The sequence below is a fragment of the Patiria miniata genome, unplaced genomic scaffold (assembly GCF_015706575.1).
Source record: "Patiria miniata isolate m_02_andy unplaced genomic scaffold, ASM1570657v1 HiC_scaffold_5, whole genome shotgun sequence".
Lineage (NCBI taxonomy): Eukaryota > Metazoa > Echinodermata > Asteroidea > Valvatida > Asterinidae > Patiria > Patiria miniata.
The window spans coordinates 33,841,811-33,859,416 of NW_024037072.1; the positions used below are offsets into that span (position 1 = coordinate 33,841,811).

Here is a 17,606-nt window from a genome sequence, read left to right on the forward strand (position 1 = left end):
TTTTCTTATTTTGATTGAGACATATTTATTGATTTTGTTATCTTGCTATGTACCAGATTTCTTTTATTTATGGATGTATTTCTCTAAAGGAGTATGGAATAAATTCTTCTTGAATTGAATTGAATATGCTGTGTTCACAATCAGAGGACTCCAGTTCACCAATTTTTAAAGGAGGGTCACTCACAGTTTCAACTTGCAAAACTTTCAAATTCTCTTCAAACACAGGGATGTACGCCACCTGCAATTGTCTGATTTCAGGCTTTCTCAAAATTGTACATTTGGCACGTACGGTACGTACCATACATGTGTACGTACTTTTCCTTCATACCTGAAATTTTAGGCAAAAATATCAGAGTTGACGTACATCCCAGCAATCACTCCTTTACCTCTACTCTCAATGAACCACCCCACTCCCTAAAAACATTTTTACATTAAATATACCATGAAATAACTGACAATATTGATAGGATTCAAACTAGCAGTTTACTGTTGTCCTGGCAAGATAGTAAACCCTGCTCCACAAGATACTTAACCCTGCAATGTGAGGACTGCAGAAAAAAAAAACTGGTTGGTTCACATGTCAAATCCTGTCGTTTTCTCATTGTCCTGTGAATCTTGTCCATGTGAGGAGTCCTACATGCAGAGTTTAGTTTCAAGGCTAAACAAATTTTGATCACAAGATACCTTACACAGCACTTCATACTCTCAAATCATTTTTCCCCTGTCAGGTCGAGGAACCTCGGTACGATTCTCCCTTGGTCATAGAGGACATGCCGCACATGGCACAGTTTGTTTACGACTTCTACCAGGACAAGATACAGAGGCCGCAGGCATCGCGAGGGGTAAGTACTCCCCAGATTGTTTTCCCAAAGCTGCATGAGTTTTATTGTCAACCCTAACCTTCCTAAATCCTGCAAAATCCTCCTTGCATAATTGCAGGATTTTGCAGGATTGAGGCTATATGGCAAAAATGTGTGGCTGAGTTTGGAGAATGCACTGTGTCAAGGTCTTGGGCTGGACCTTGTGTTGTTTATGCCCAGCCGTGTATAAATTTAGGCCTGGATTATACTTGAAATCCTCCACACTGCTCCAGGATGTCGCTGGCTCTGCCTCAACTTATTGACAGTGATTGCTGGGTGATTTTGCAGGATTGAGGCAATGATCACCCCTCCAATGAACACGTTCCAGAAATAACGGATGATGTTGGAGGATTGAGGCTGTATGCAATTTGGACAGAGAGGCAGTTGAAGGATTTTGCAGGATTGAGGTTGCATCCTAGAAAAAATGCCTAGAGAGTTAGGGTTAAAGGTACTGTAACGGCGGTGCCGGGCCGCCGGCAGAGGGCGCCAGCACGGACCCACGGTGCAACCGTAGCGTTGGGACCCCTGCTGCTGGGCCAGGGAGACCCGTTGCCAGACTGCGCCGACTCAGTAGTGTGACTTTTGTATAGCGTCTTTTTTGTTGTGAGTTGTATAAAGAGAGAGTCTCGTGTAAAGAAAGTGGACAGAATAAATGGCCGGAGAGCCCCGAAACCCTGAAAAATAGTGTCTGTGGTTTCCTTCGTCTGGCGTGTGAGAACCCCAGATTCGTTCTACGTTACATTGGTGGCAGCCATGGCATGTCTGACGGAGGAAAAACAGGTAGAATTTAGAGTGTTTTTCGCCATGAATACACCGAGTCGAGTTAGTCTAGCGTCCGACTCGCCACGCGGCGGGTACGCACGTTGGATCAGGGCCTCGCAGAGCGTAAACCAACCTGGTGAGATGGCCAGCAAAGCGTTCGTCACTTTGGATGACTCGGAGTTGGGGCTTTCGGGGAGCCAGCTAGGCCCACATGCTAAATCCCATGGGGAATCGCTCCGCACTATGCACCACGGCGCAACAGACGCTCCGTTCCACTCGGAACACTGCCGAGTTGTGCCTGTTGATAAAGCAGGGCTGGCCGGGCTTGATCGTCCGGAGACACCCCGCATCAACACACGTGCCAGGTCCCGCGAGGGGCCGCCCCGTGCTGTAGACGCTGGCGCAGCAGACGTCTCGTTCCATTTGGAGCGATTCCGAGCTGTGCTGGTTGATGCAGCCGGGGCGGGTTTTCGTCCTGGGGCAACCCACAACCCCTACGGTCATAAAAATAGTGCTAGGCCCCACATGGAAGCACCACTCGGTGCTTACAAATACGACTGGTGCGGCCTCCTATTCGGGGCGCCCCCAGGCTGGATTTGCCCATACACCGGGGGCGGGAAACCGTCCGAGCGTGCCTCAGGCGGCACGACCGGGAGTCGATCTCCCCCAGCAGTACGTTCGTCCCCACTATCGCAGTATAGGGAGTCCTGACCTCCACTCGCGGAGCAGGCTCGCACTGCACGACTCAATGGAGTGGAGCCCGTGGAGTTGCTCCGCGCACAAGTCAATGGACGGGAGCCCGTAGAGTTGCTCCGCACACGAGTCTATGGGACGTAGCCGATGGAGTTGCTCCGCACGGGACGCAATGGAGCAGAGCCGATGGAGTTGCTCCGCACAAGAGTCAATGGAGAGGAGACCCCGGGGTGGGCCCAGAGGAGAACCTAGAGGTGATCCCAGAGGTGATCCCAGAGGTGATCCCAGAGGTGATCCCAGAGGTGATCCAAGCGGAGAACCCAGAGGAGACCCCAGAGGTGACCCCGGAGGAGACCACAGAGGAGATCAGGAGACCCAAGCGGAAACCCCAGCGGAGGCGCCGCCTTGTTCGGGGACGAACAAGGGTCCTCGGAGGGGGCTGTGTAGCTGCGGTGCCGGCCGCCGGCAGAGGGCGCCAGCACGGACCCACGGTGCAGCCGTAGCGTTGGGACCCCTGCTGCTGGGCCAGGGAGACCCGTTGCCAGACTGCGCCGACTCAGTAGTGTGACTTTTGTATACATGTAGCGTCTTTTTTGTTGTGAGTTGTATAAAGTGAGAGCCTCGTGTAAAGAAAGTGGACAGAATAAATGGCCGGAGAGCCCCGAAACCCTGAAGATTAGTGTCTGTGGTTTCCTTCGTCTGGCGTGTGAGAACCCCAGATTCGTTCTACGTTACAGTACTCTGATGATTTTAATGTGAAAATTTGTTAATGAAGCGTATTTTAAGACGCTACATCATATTACCCCTGCTCATCATCAAGTGAATGAATGCAAACCAAAGACCATCTGAGCTCCTTGGGAAGCATACAATTTTCACCACACTTCCTTAAACATCCCGCTCAGGCGTCCCACGTAGTGTTTTCACTTTTTTGGAATTGATTACATGTATATGTGATGTGTTAAGCCCCAAAAAACCACCAAAACAGTAATATTGCCTTTTAAAAAAGTGAGGTTTTAAATAATGTTAAACTATAGATCATTTTTCTCTTTAAAACGGGCAGTTTAATATTTGAAATGAGTCAGATTTGTCAAAATCATGCCCATATTAAAATATGTGGTTTCACAAAGTGAAAACCGATATTTTCCGAAATAAATTTGGCCATTTCCCAAGTGCAACATAGACCCAACGTTAAAATTTTCCTTCGCATTTAAATGTTTAGGAAGTGACCAACAAATCATACTTATAAATCCCCAAAAAATAAATCATTCACACAACTTATTTTTATCATAACTCCTTTTCAAGCAGAAGTATAATTTTATTTGCTTCTTTTATGATGGACTAATTAGAATAGTGATGACAACATATCCTCATTTGTGCATCTTATCCCTTTCCAAGACAATCCCTGTGAGGTGAAGTTCCAGAACAGAAATTGTTTCAACTAAATATCCTCTCTAAGGCCCCCCCAAAAAAGTCTCCGGTTTCTGGTATGCGCGCGCGTCGCCATAGCCATGCGCGTCGGCAAAATGAAAAGGTTTTTTTTTTCAATACAAGATGATGTTTCAAAACCGCCAAACTCACTGGTTTGACTGGAATTCTGCTGCTGCACAATTTTAACGTGTTTTTGGAAGGGGTTATGATCGAGAATAAGATTTATATGGCCTCTCTGGACTCCCATATATTTGCACTAAGTTTAGTCGGGGACCATTTGCAGTCATCAGCCGACATTTGAAGCCAAAAAAAAAAAAAAAAACAGTTAAAAAAAAAAAAAAAGCCGCGTCGCCGCACCACTTTTGGGGCAAGCTCCATACCAGAAACCGGAGACTCTTTTTTTGGCCTAATCAAACAAATCATGTTATGATATCTGAATATGTACTGTTACGTACGGCGAATGCACGGCAGAAAGTAATAATAAAAATGGGAGTCATGAATTTGAAGCAAAGGCAAAAACAGGCCAATATATAATATAATTAATTCTCCCAAATCAATCAACAGTTCAATGCAACTTTAAACGTCATGCAATCTCCAAAGCATTATATACAGGCAAAGCAAAATATATTACCTCTAAATTAGCAAAGCAGCATATTATTTAAACAGGTCAATCAATAGGTCAATTCAACTTTAAACTTCATGCAAATCTCCAAAGCATTATATTCACAAATCCAAAGCAAATTATTCAAACAAATCAATCAACAGGTCAATGCAATTTAAAACTTCATGCAAATCTCCAAAGCATTATATACAGGCAAAGCAAAATATATTACCTAGAAAGTAGCAAATTTTTCCAACAGATACAATACAATAAAGAACAGGCCAGCAAAAAAAAACTTAATAAGCAAAAACAAAAAAAACCAAATTGTATTCGGCCGAATATAATCACCCTTTATAAGGAACCTGTAACAGGAACAGGCCCCGCCCAGCCAGTGCCCACAATGGTAATAGTGCATCCGTCGAGCCAAGCATCTCCACACCCATCAGCCAAGCGATAGGTAGGTCGGCATTGAACCCCGGGAAGTCAGCCACATCAGGCGGGCCACGACAGTCCAGGTCTCCGTCCGGTAGTACCGTCAGCCTTGGCCACGATCCAGCGATGAGGAGTACGTAGATCATTAGAACAATGGGAGATGCTGGCTCAACGGAAATTGCACATTAAACAGGTGTACATGGGCACTGACTGAGACCAAATAAAAGACAGTCAGTACTAATATAGGATATTTACCCGCCCGTTGCCACCACTGATCTCTATATAAAGACTGAATAGCGGATATCCATACACCAGTCACACATTAGAATTTACATTGACCAATTCGCCCCCGGTCTCACGAAGATGGCCGCGTATAATACGAACCTTCTATGCGTATATACAGCGTGCGTTTATAGATATAGAATAAAAAGACTAGATCGGAAGTGCGTGCACACGCGCGGACTTTCATGGAGGGTCACGTGCTGGAGGAAAGATACAAATAATGCGCGAAAACGTGACAAACGCAACGCCGTTTACGCGAACGCCCTAGCGCAGCGCGTAAATACTCGGTGCGCATTTCTAGTTCCGCGCGCGTTGCGCTTGGTCACGTGCTCGAGGAAAGATACATTTAGCTCCATTACTTTACGTTCATTTGTTGCGCGTCCACGAGGGACAACAAAAATGGCGGAGATTTATCGCACAGTGAATAGGCGAGTGTGGACGCGCTGCCGATCTAGTCTTTTTTTTTCTATATCTATGCGTGCGTTGTATCAACAGTTGACGCGCATTTTGGTCACGTACACATATTATGATGTTCTAAAAAGGACACATTTCCGTACTGATTATTATTTCCAAAACGCCGAAATAGTGAACCGCGGCATTAAAAAAGCAAACCACGACGTTGGAAAAATTTTAAACCTTGGTCAGTGGTGGTGGTCAAAATATAAGTTAAGTGAACCGCGATGTTACAAAAGAAATCATGCTGTCTATAAAGACGCAACTTGTCCTTTGTAGATCACCAGCCGGTCTCACCGGTCTCACCAATATGGCGTCAAATTCATTCATTGTGCGGCTCTTTATCCGCTATCCAGTCTTTATATAGAGATCAATGGTTGCCACCATAACAAACATTCATTATTCATACATATAATTTAGTACTTTCACCACTATAACCATAAAAAACAATAAGTATTGGCCTCTACCTCCCTATCCTGGGATCTCACTGCAAAAACAAAATAATGAAATGTTAAATTGCAATAGTTTAAAGAGTATACCACTTCTACGCATCAAGCTTCATTTCCTTGAGTTATGCTTAATAAAAATGTAAAACAGCCATACAGCAATGACATGTGCTTGTGGCTGCTTCTAAAATGTCAACCGATAATTTTCAGGTATATCATTCAGAATTTTATTAATGAAAATGAATTTTGTGACATTATTTGATCTGAAAAGAATACTACACATAAGTTCACTACTGACAATTGTTTCTGTTTTGTGATTTTGTTTGGTGGAGTAGCTGGATGGAATTCACCAAACTCTAGTAATTGCCATAAATTCCTTAACCATTTTGTACTAATCTGTTTCAAGTAGCAACAAACAATAGTAGCAACAAAGGATCATAATGTGAAGAATGCCGATCTGAAACTATTTTAATCTGAATACTAGACTAAAATAATTGTTCCAAAAGGGTTTCCTTAAAGTAAGTTCCACTAAAATGTCCTTCAGGATTTAAAAGTTACGTTTACATGTTGTTTACATGGTATAGTCCATTGCATCAGCTTAAGCGAGTGTCAGATTTCAACTGAATCATAAATGTTCATGGATTACACAAGTAAGTTATTTTGTTAGTCTGAGAAGATTCTGCAAATGCCTCAAAATTTGATGTGTGATGTGAAATAATTGGTATACATTAGATGAGAAGCACGGCGGTTAGTCCAAAGATCCATACCAAGAAATGAATTGATGTTTTCTTGGCACTGGATTCGTCAGATGGCTTGTCCATGTCCACCTGTATGTAGCGATCGTTACACTTCAGGTCACTACAGGCTTCCAGAGACTCGATCTTAACAATGGCATTCTGCAGTTGTAAGCTCTCTAATAATGTCTTCCAATTTGGTTGGTGGTGAGGTGTCGATAGCTTGGGCCATCCCTGGCGCAACTTTGTCTCCGAGAAGTACGATCAACCGACGTGGATCAGATGAGCGCCGTTCCTTGGCTGAGACCCGAGTGTAAGCATACCAGTTCAGAGTGTTGCTGTCCCATTCCAGTAACTGGGCAATCTTGTCTGCGACCCCTTGCCCCTTGTCTGGATCATCTGCAACACTGAGTGTCACGACAGCAGAGTAGCTGCGGGAGCAACCCTTTATGGCAGTTTCCAGGAACCCCTTGATGGATTCGTACATCTCTGAGACGAAGGCCCCTTTGATAGTCCAGAATACCCTCCACCAGTCTAGGGATCCAAGGGAGCAAATGGACGGTGCTCCGGGGGCAGGGGACACGTAACATCCGGTGTGGGATGCGAATGCTGCTGTCTGTATCTCCTGACAGCTGAGAGATTCCCACGGACGAAGGACGTACACCAGCTTCACTTGCAGACACCTGCGAACAGCGTCTATCCAGTCTTGGGCCCGACTGCTAAACGTGTGGTATGTGTTGCCGTAGGCCTTGCAAAAGCGCTCACCAAACGACAGCGCATAGTCGTATTTCGAGTCATCACACGGTTGCTTCACGTTCAGGCATTCACGGTACCAGTTGCACGTCTTCCCGGGAGGTTTGAAACAATAGCTGGGAAGAGAGGGATGGGGAGGAAACGTCGCATTCTTGGAACATGTACACCTAGCTGATTTGTCTTCGACTGAACAGGGGCGCCAGCAGTATGCATCCCTGTCAGGGCATCGGTCAGACCCACCTGTTAGTATCTGCAGGCTCTCATCATTCATACACACATTCCATTGATAATTTGCAGCTGATGAAGACTGGTTAGAGCATACGAATCCATCGCCAGGCCCTGTGACTGGATCACAGCCATAACCTTCACATCCTGCGAAGACACAGCACAAGATGATCGAGAGAAATACAGACCACATTTTGCTTTCCATACTGAGCAGTCCTACTAGCTGCACGAAAGAGTTTTCCTTTTGACATGCATTTTATACTTGTTTAAGTACTCATTATTTTTTTGCAAATGACTCCAAAGTCCGCTGGCCTTGCAGATAGTGAGGACTTAAACAACTCCAAGTCACAAGGAATCCTAAAATAGAACTTTGTCAATAATTCATGTTTCAGCTTCTATAGATTTTATGTAGTCTTTATGCTATAAGGTGTGGCATTATGTGCTTGCCAGCCTACGGTACCTAGGGTCGTCGTTCAAAAGTCATCTGATGTCATTTGCTGATAAAGGAAGAAATGAAAAGAATAACTGGATTACTTATTAAAATATAATCGCAACTCTGAGTCACGAGGAGTCCTAAGAGAGAACTTTGTCAATAATTCAAGTGTCTGCCACTACAGATATTATTTAGTCTTCATGCTGTATGTTGTGGCATTGTGTACTTCATGGCCTGCCTACGGTATCTAGGGGTCATTAGCTGATAAAGGAAGAAATTAAAAAATAACTGGATTACTTATTAAAATATTATCTCAGAAAAAAATGACGAAATGACAAGTTTTAGATAAATTGATATGGCACAGTATTTTATTTAAATTTAGTAAACAAGCAGTGTCTCATAAACAACAAATGTGCATACATGTAAAACGTGTATCCTGAGGCAATCTTGTCAGTGTTTTTAATGAATAGATCCAACAATTTTTAAACAGTTAATAAAATTAGACATAAATTGATACAGGTTTGCTTTCTGAATTGAATGATTTTTTTCTTCCTGTCCTTTCATCTTTGCCGTAGCCCAAAAATTGTTGACTCGCCAGCCGGGTGACCTAAGGAATTGTTTGGCTAGCCCGCCGCAGTTTTGACTAGCATCACTATAGTTTGATTTAGGTTGTATTGTATTTTTGGAAGCCTTACATAGAATGTATCGTAACGGCTATAGCAATTCTGTTTTATCGTTGCCAAGGACACAGCTCATTGCTGCAATAAGTAACTGAAACTATCGAGTTTAATTCCTGCTTTTGTACTGCATCTACCAGCTCTTTCATCATGCCAATCAGGTTAACGCTCAGTGCATCTGCCGCTTGGGTCATGCAGCCCAAGGGATTTAGCTTGTCCACGATGAGGTGGATGGTTTCTGTGTCTTTGGTTTTATTGTGTGTCCGGAGCATAGCCGGACCAGACAAGTGTGTGTCCATCCATGGAGGTAGCTCCATGGTCCATCCCAGCTGCGTAGACAATATACAACCATGTGTCACTGTTGGGTCCACCTCTGTGGTCGACCATGCATGAGAGATCCTGTTGCAACCAGCGGCATGGATGTTGCTTCAGGTCCATCCTCCTTGCACACCTGTTCCCCATCTTCGCCAAGCCTTGATTTAAACCCCAGTGATGAAGCTTGCTTTGATAGTCCAGAGCTCAGCCAGCCAGTCTTGGAATCCTAGGCTGCAAAATCGAGTCCCTAGTATAAGAAGCGAAGGCTTGGTCTCTGCTCAAATGACAGGTCGGTTTATGCCAGGGGAGGGCAGCAGTGGCATCAAGGCCACCTGCAAACACTTTCTGACGGCATCAATATAGTCCTTGAACAGATTGTGGAACTTAACCCCGACCCTTAGAGTGTTTAATATACTAACCTTCCTCGCTTCTGCCAATTCCTACACCATATTGTAAACTCTACACACACAAATATTGGGCTCTGATTAGTGGGTTGTATGCCTATCTAATACCATGTAAAGCAAAATAAGTTTACGAGTGCAGTACTCACTCTAACAGATTCCAACAAACTCTGGTGTTGGAGATTGACTGGATGGGGATTGTTAGGGTTAAACCATACATTGTAATGTTTCAGTAGCACTTTACTTCAAAATGTGGCAGGTATTTGGAATACTGATGGTGTTTTTTTAAGTGCCATTCAGCAATATACAGGGACAATGGAAGTGTTGCTCTTTTCTTTTTGCAATTGGACTGTCCTAAAAAAAACCCACCCCATCAATTGGAAGAGTTTGTTTATTTCTTTGACGTCTGACGTTTATGTATGCTGTAAATTCAACATTTGTTGCTCAGTTACATTGATTGTGTTGCGTGGCAAATTAGGAATGTGATGGGTTAGTGCCTGATTGATAGCCTTACAAATCCATGTTTCATAGGGTGTGTTCTTATTTAGGAACGATACAGTGAGTGCATTTACATAATAACATGTTTGGCGAGTGTTCATAAATTTTCCATTTTACTTGAACTTGGTTTTAACTTGATATCAAATCAGAGTTGTGCTTGAAATCACCTTTACTGGCACGCAAGTAATTTCCTAGGACATTCGTGTCAATCTCAAAGGGGAGCCGATCTTGCTCATCTATATAAGAAATTTACAGAGGAAGGTTTTTTTTATTGGTCCTTGTAGTATTAGAGAAAGGGTAGAAAAACAGATCCATCGTCAGGCCCTCTGACTGGATCGCAGCCATTACCCCTATACCTCGCAAGACGCAGCTCAAGATGATCGAAAGAAATACATGTACAGACCACATTTTTTCGACCCAAACTGCAGTCCCAGCTGCAGGAAGAGTTTTCCCTTTTGACATGCATTGTATACTTGTTCAAGCACTCATGATTTTTTTGCAAAAGGCTCCAAAGTCCGCCGGTCTTGCAGGTAGAGAGGGCTTAAACAACTCCTAGTCACAAGGAATCCTACAATAGAACTTTGTCAATAATTCATGTTTCAGCTATTGTAGTCTTTATGCTATAAGGTGTGGCATTATGTACTTGCCACGGTATCTCGGGGTCATTGTTCAAAAGTCGTCTGATTTTATTTGCTGATAAAGGAAGAAATGAACAAAATAACTGGATTACTTATTAAAATATAATCTCAAGTAAAAATATGACTTTGAGAAAACATGACAAGTGTTTGATATGGCACAGTATTTTATTTAAAATTAGTAAACAAGCACACAAAATAAAGGGGCATATTGTTTTTATTCAGTGTAATACAACATAACCAGGTTGCTGAAAAGACTTTGTTTTGAAAAAATCTCAGATCACTTTCTAACGGCATCAATCCAGTCTACTGCTTGCTGGCTGATGGACATTGTTTCCACATTGTCCTTGAACAGATTGCAGAACTTAATCCATACATTGTAACATTTCAGTAGCACTGTGGCAGGCTATAAGTGCCATTCAGTAATATACAGGGACAATGAAAGTGTTGCTCTTTTCTTTTTGCAATTGGCCTGTCCTCAACAAAAATATCAATTCGGAAGGGTTTGTTTGACTTCTTTGACATCTGACATTTTAAGTCTATTGCAAGTTCAACATTTGTTGCTCAGTTACATTGATTGTGTTGTGTGGCCAAGGAAGATAATGAAGCTTTATTTCAAATTAGGAATGTGATGAGTTAGTGCCTGATTGATAGCCTTACAAATGTGTATTTCATAAGTAAGGTGTGTTCTTATTAATAACGATACAGTGAGTGCATTTACATATTAATATGTTTGGAGAGTGTTCATGAATTTGCCAATTTTACTTGAACTTGGTTTTTACTGGATATCAAATCAGAGTTGTGGTTGAAATCACCTTTGGGCACTCAAAATGTTCTTGAACATATTGTGTCAATCTCTAAAGGGGACCCTTTTGTAGCGGATCTTACTATTTAAGATATTTACAAAGGAAGTTTTTTTGTCCATGTAGCACCAAAGACAGATGCAAGCGGAGCTGGCTAAACCCCCCGTTTCTCGAGAGCCACGCCCAGCCAAGCCAGCGGACTGCGAGCAACCAAAGCCTCCTGGAATGCCTGCTGATGTCCAGGCGGTTGGAGAGGCATCTAAGCCCAAAGAAGAGGAGACTATGGAGGAGGGGAAGAGCGACGAAGCAACCAAAGAGAAAACCGAGGAGAGGCCGGGGGAGGGAAGGATCAGAAGATGGAAGATATAAAGACGCAGGAATAGAATATCTAGTGTATTGGGGGAGAGAACTGAATTGGATACGTACTTTTCCTGCATTGAAAAGGGAGCTTTGAAATGTTTCAGAGTCCTGTTGATTTAATAGAGTCCTGCTGATTTAATAGTCTGGCCAGTTCACATTCACATTTCTATGCGTTTATCTTGTTACCAAACACTAAATTGTCTAGTCATACAGACTCCCAGGTTTGCATACAGACTCCCAGGTTTGCATTTACCCAGTTATGCGAATGGTCGATTTAACGTTAGTCCAGGCCATAATGTTATACTTTATTTTAGTCTTCAATTGGCACAAAAAACTCCTTCACAGAACTCAGTTAATGCCCTTAAATGGATAAGTCTAGTCGACATCAAATATATTTGCAAAAATATATAGGATGTTACTCACACCGTAGCTCCAATACGATGTACCATATTCCCGTAAAATCTTGCAGGTTCTTGATGTCAACGTGCTGGCTCTATTGCACGTAATGTTGTAGCCACCACCTTTGGCCCATACGGTAAGCAATGGATAGTCACGATGTGAGCTCTGCATTTACAGGATTTCCGTTAATTTTCTAACATTGTTGTGCCATACATGTATCACTGCTTTTAATGTGGACCTCCAGTTATTTCATTCTTATTTTAACTGGGTAGCCCATTCAGTGGAATCCACTGGTCTCCAGGGCCCACAGGGCCCAGTGATTTGATTAAGAGAAGACAGTGTGAAGAAATTACAGTATTAGACGTGGGAGGAAAAACCCAGTAGAATATTATGACAAAAAAAAAAACACGGAATCAGGCAGGGACTGAAAACCCTCAGTTTTGTTATATACCTCAGTTCTGTCTGTCAAAACTTTTTTCTTCTTCAAATGTTGCAGTCTTTTTTGCTGAGTTGTGTTTATATCCAGTGAAGACACTGGTAGTAGAGGATACACACTTAAAATGTACAGTGTAACATTTCACCTGCGTAGAATTAAAGTAGTAGTCATACAGTGTTGGAGAAAGGGTTAAAAATTGTCCATCGGCGTTATGTGACCATTAAACGCTCTTTTGTTTTTATACAAGATTGGATGTAAATAGTAAATACAATGTGGTAATTCTGTCTTTTATTTGTTGGTCTGTTCTAAAATTAACTCTGATTACCGCAGTAGAAGCTGCCGCAGTAGAAGTACAGGTTACTGCATGAATAGGTATATACATGTACATACATGTCTTTACTTGGTGTCAACCGCATTCTGTGTTTGTAAAGCTCCCAAGCTGAGGCAACATGGTCAGGCCATTTGAAATTTGGTTCATTGAATCACGGAGGAACGTTGCACATTTGGCTCAAATTCAACTTGTTGTCCAATTCCTATACCGATTATGACATTAGAATTACAGTATAGCGCCGTGGCGTCGAAAACGGGTGAACATTTGTATTTGGTTTGTACGGGAATGGGTCATGGGTACATTGAAGTGAAAGGATCTTTCTCGGCCACATACACTGTAGGTGTGCTTAAATGGCAACCTTCTGCGCTTGCTTCTTATGGTTGAAATCTACCTACATAATGCTGATCGACTATAGTTGGACTAGCACTACCTCTGTCGAATATATTTGGGACAGCCAATACCGAGCTAGGACGGGCGCTTTGCTGATTACAATAGCCTTGTGCATCACAATGTACAGTTCTAGCAGGGTCGGGTCGCCGGGAGCCAGGAGCAAAACGTTTCGTGATATTGAATTTGGACCATCAGTTGGTTAAAGACTTTCGCGCGTTCCTGTTGATACGCAGGCGTGAATTTCGTCACAAATCAGCCACTAGTCGACCAAGTGTGCTCTATCGAACTTGCTCTAAATTAGCTGAGTGAATCGGTGCATACGTCTTCACTTTCCTGCAGTATTCAACGAAGTGTACCTTAGTTACGGCCGAGAGGTTTTAATGTGATTGCATTTGCATTGTTTTTTTTTTTTACCGTGCTGTCAACTACGGGATGTACAGCATGAGATTGGGAGATTCTGGCCCAGGATTCTTGACTACGTCAGGTGTGGCGTCCTTCAGAATCTTAGCCTTCACTTCAGCCGCTTCCAACGTTGGATCGTTGCTGCGGGCTATCACTGCAGCTCCTGAATGGGAAACAGTTGACGAATCGAACATTAATTTTGACAAACCACATTCTAATGTATTTGCCGCCGGACTGGATTTCACTTGAATCACTAACCGCGCTATCTCTCGGCCCTGGTGACCTCTCACTCCCGTTGAGGTTTCAAGGGACAGGGTCGGCCAAAAAGGAAGATTCTAAAACTGCACTATTCTTGTTCTCGGATGTGACGTGCGACGTCAAGGGGCCGTACTAAGTTGAGTTGGCCTATATGTTTTGCTTATGCAGTTTTGGAATTCAGAGATCCGATTGCTATAAATGGTTTATTTCTCGGGGTTGAAAACCCACCCAATGGTAAGGGGTATAAGAACTTTGATGGCCTACCACTGACGTGTGGACAGGACATGGAAGTTCCACTGATGGTGTTGACTTCGAAGTCTCCACCCATCCACAAACTGGGGATGTCCACACCGGGAGCAAACAGGTCAACGCACTTCCCGTAATTGGAGAAGGACGCCCTCTGGTCCTCAATATCGGTGGCGCCCACCGTGATCGCCTAATAATCAGATCGAATGAAGCCATGAGTCAATAGAAAATTCGTATTTCTTCTTCACTGACAATTTAAAAACTGAAACGAGTGGGAATGCTGGACGCCTTGGCAAGTATTTGCGCGCGAATTCACCCAAAATGAACTTTGGCAGCGAATCTCGCTGCGCACGTTTGGTGACCCTAAGCATGTATACAAAACATTTTGCATTCGCATGCGCACCCGGAGTACATTTTACACGTTTTATTTCTTTTCAAAGACGGAAAAAAAAACATCTACGTCCACAGAGTCAAGAACTGAACATTGATTTAGCCATCATAAACCAAACGCTCTATCTCCATGCCACTAGTTCACTAGGCGGCAACAAATCTTATAGCAGTGCATTATATAGGCATATTACAATCATCACAGTAACGGTAACTGGCTAAGAAAAAACTATACACAGAAAATACAGTTTACTATACCAAGCACATCGTGGGGAGTGCATGGTTAGGGTTCGTGACTCATGATAAGATGGTCATAATAATAAATTATTATTATTATTATCAGACACATGTCAGAGGGTCAGGGGTTCGAATCCAGCTGCTGGTTATGCGTTGTGTCCTTGGGCAAGCCACTTCACACCCACTTGCCTCTCTCCGCCCAGGAGTATAAATGGGTACCGGCATTAGCTGGGGAGTAACCTACGATTGACAAGCATCACATCCAGGTGGAATAGAAATATTCTCGGTCGTTTCATGCCACTGAAACCGGAGATAAACGCCGGCCTGATAGGCCACATTGGATCCTGACAGACTTTACTTTTACCTGTGCTTTTACTTACTACCGTGCGCCTTTCCATCCGTTGGGTCCAACACGGGACAGTCTTTGGTACACCATTCAAACAATCAAGAAATTGAGAATCAGCAAGTGACTTATTTTTCTACTCCCTACTGCACTCGTTTTGATATACGGAGGTTAAGTTATATTTTTTCCGAGGAGTAGCCAGTCCAAATATACATCGGGACGAGCGAAAAACACCCATACCTCCTTAGCACTAGCGGGCGACTGGTTGCACGCGTCCCCGGCACTGTTACCAGCCGACACCGAGACAGTCACATCCGCATCGTTCATTCTCCTGACGGCCTCCTCCATGGCTTCGGATTGCGGAGACCGCAGAGACATTGATGCCACAGCAGGGTGCTTGGCATTTTTAGCAACAAAATCCATCCCTGAAAAAAAATCCCAAACTTAAATGTATAATTACTGACAAAAAGGACGGGTGTCAAAGATGTATTCCCCGTGCTTCTTTCGAGTTTCTCCTCGAAAAATAGATTTTTTTTTTTAATTGCCATTTTTCTAGCAATAATTATAAACGTTGTTCACGTTTGACTAATTTAGACCTTGAACAAAAAAAATCTACCGATCTTTAGTTATTGAATAATTTTCCACAAAATTTGATTCATTGGCTGCCAGGCAATAATTCGGCTCTTGCAGGGCGGTTTTTTTGTGTGGGCACAAAATGAAAACCCCAGTTTCATTTCAGAGAAAATAACTTGTTAGGAAGTACAGTACCGTCAAGAATGCTTGACGTGGAGCCGCTACCAGCACAATCGAGTACCCGCACGCCGTACAGAGAAGCCTCCCTGGCGATACCGAATACTTCACCTCCTATTGTCCCAGCACAGTGGGTACCGTGCCCGTTACAATCGATTCCCTGCAACAAATTTATAAAATGCTAATAATCGATACTTTGTGTTGCCTGGTAAATTTTGTAGCTCGACTATGCATGGGTAACTGAAAATCACGTTCAGATTATTATGGCATCGTGCAAGTTTTGAGAACATCACTGTATGAGCTGCAACGATAGTGTAAAAAAAAATATTCTACGAAAAAAACACATTTTGAGACCACTTGGAATCTGTGACCTTTTAAACATGGTGAATTAAACATCAGCCTCAAACGGCCATCCAAACTACCAAATTTCTGCAGGATGTGCCCCAGCTCTGAACTAGGTTTGGTTGAATATTTTTCCAAAAAAAATATATTTGTGTTATCTTCGCAGTCACACGTTTGTATTATTGGCCATCTAATTCCCGTTTATTTCCAATGATATATACACGTGCTGAGTGGCAATGTTCAGCGCAAATTAGACCTCGCGGAATGTATTGTTCTGATTCCTGAGATAATTATCTTATGAATTAGGACATTGAACTGCGCAAAAAAAAGTCAGTAAATTTTGCTCGAGGTCCAAATTTGCGCTGAACAACACTACTATGAAGATACAAAGTCCACGAAATATGGCATTTCCTTCCCGTTTTCCAGTGCTTGAACCATCTGTTAATCGGTATAATCATACAGATATCATTGCTTCATTATGAAAAGTAAAAAAACAAATCCATATCTTCATGCCGTGTAGTAAAACAAGTTGTGATGAGAGCCATGCATTTATACCTTATTTATTATTAGGCGAAAGTGCCAAAATTGCTCAGTAAATAGGCATATTGTGTTGTAATAAATCTTCGGTGATCCCAGTTTTGTTTGTAGGTAGAAACTGCAAAACAAAAAGCAACATGTCCACTGACATAATTCAGTTGTTCTTAGCGCTTAACACATGCGGAAGCCGAGATCGAGTGTAACCTCAAAATTTATGGACATCCTTCAAACACTTACACACTCGGAAACAAGTCGTTGGAAAAAGAACAGTGGATTCTAATTGCCAGCGAATTGGGCTGCAAGTAGACATCGCGAGCAGAAATTTGAGAGAGAAAAAACCCGCCAACCCCTGTGGCCAGATTCATGATTGTCTTGCCCGTACCCTGCACTATTGATGTTACCTCTTTCCCGTCACCCACATTATCGTAGGCGACGAAAGCACGTTCGGAGAAGAATTTGTTGTCTGGGTAGATACCCGTGTCGATGATGTAAGCATTTACACCCACGCCATTACCTTTAGATAAATCAATAAAAACAAAGCACTGACAACTCTAACGTATATGGAATACATTATTAAAGACATAAAGGGTCATTTTTTGCATTTCTTGTATTTTACTTTCCAATAAGAACACCACTCAAATCCAAAGAAAGATTAAAAGCTTGTTTTCTGAAGGCTATATGAAATTAAAAAAAAAACCAAGAAGTTTCAGATACCTATATCTCATAAAACAAAAGTCCCACAGAGATCTATGATATG

The 17,606-nt window shown here is 42.8% G+C and overlaps 2 protein-coding genes across 2 annotated transcripts; one reads left to right on the forward strand and one right to left on the reverse strand.

The window, feature by feature from the left end:
• Window positions 1–732: 732 nt before the first annotated feature.
• On the forward strand, window positions 733–12,879 carry LOC119742181. The gene is made up of 2 exons (XM_038218221.1): window positions 733–842; window positions 11,558–12,879. Exons 1-2 carry the CDS (start codon window positions 771–773, stop codon window positions 11,798–11,800), a joined length of 315 nt encoding a protein of 104 aa, XP_038074149.1. The 5' UTR covers window positions 733–770; the 3' UTR covers window positions 11,801–12,879.
• An 888-nt stretch (window positions 12,880–13,767) lies between these two features.
• LOC119741394 (extracellular serine proteinase-like) lies at window positions 13,768–17,574 on the reverse strand. Its single transcript, XM_038217142.1, has 6 exons — window positions 17,564–17,574; window positions 17,251–17,398; window positions 15,989–16,130; window positions 15,461–15,645; window positions 14,272–14,443; window positions 13,768–13,912 (listed from the first exon to the last, which is right to left on the reverse strand). Exons 1-6 carry the CDS (start codon window positions 17,572–17,574, stop codon window positions 13,773–13,775), a joined length of 798 nt encoding a protein of 265 aa, XP_038073070.1. The 3' UTR covers window positions 13,768–13,772.
• Between the last annotated feature and the right edge of the window lie 32 nt (window positions 17,575–17,606).

What these genes read in the sequence shown, in the direction of transcription:
- LOC119742181 (XM_038218221.1), top strand. Translation starts at nt 771, where the DNA reads ATGCCGCACATGGCACAGTTTGTTTACGACTTCTACCAGGACAAGATA. An exon ending in GGCCGCAGGCATCGCGAGGG is followed by an intron (nt 843 to 11,557) that starts GTAAGTACTCCC and finishes TTGTCCATGTAG; the next exon opens with CACCAAAGACAGATGCAAGC.
- LOC119741394 (XM_038217142.1), bottom strand. An exon ending in ATGTGGGTGACGGGAAAGAG is followed by an intron (nt 16,131 to 17,250) that starts GTAACATCAATA and finishes AATTTGTTGCAG; the next exon opens with GGAATCGATTGTAACGGGCA. An exon ending in CGCCCGCTAGTGCTAAGGAG is followed by an intron (nt 14,444 to 15,460) that starts GTATGGGTGTTT and finishes TCTGATTATTAG; the next exon opens with GCGATCACGGTGGGCGCCAC.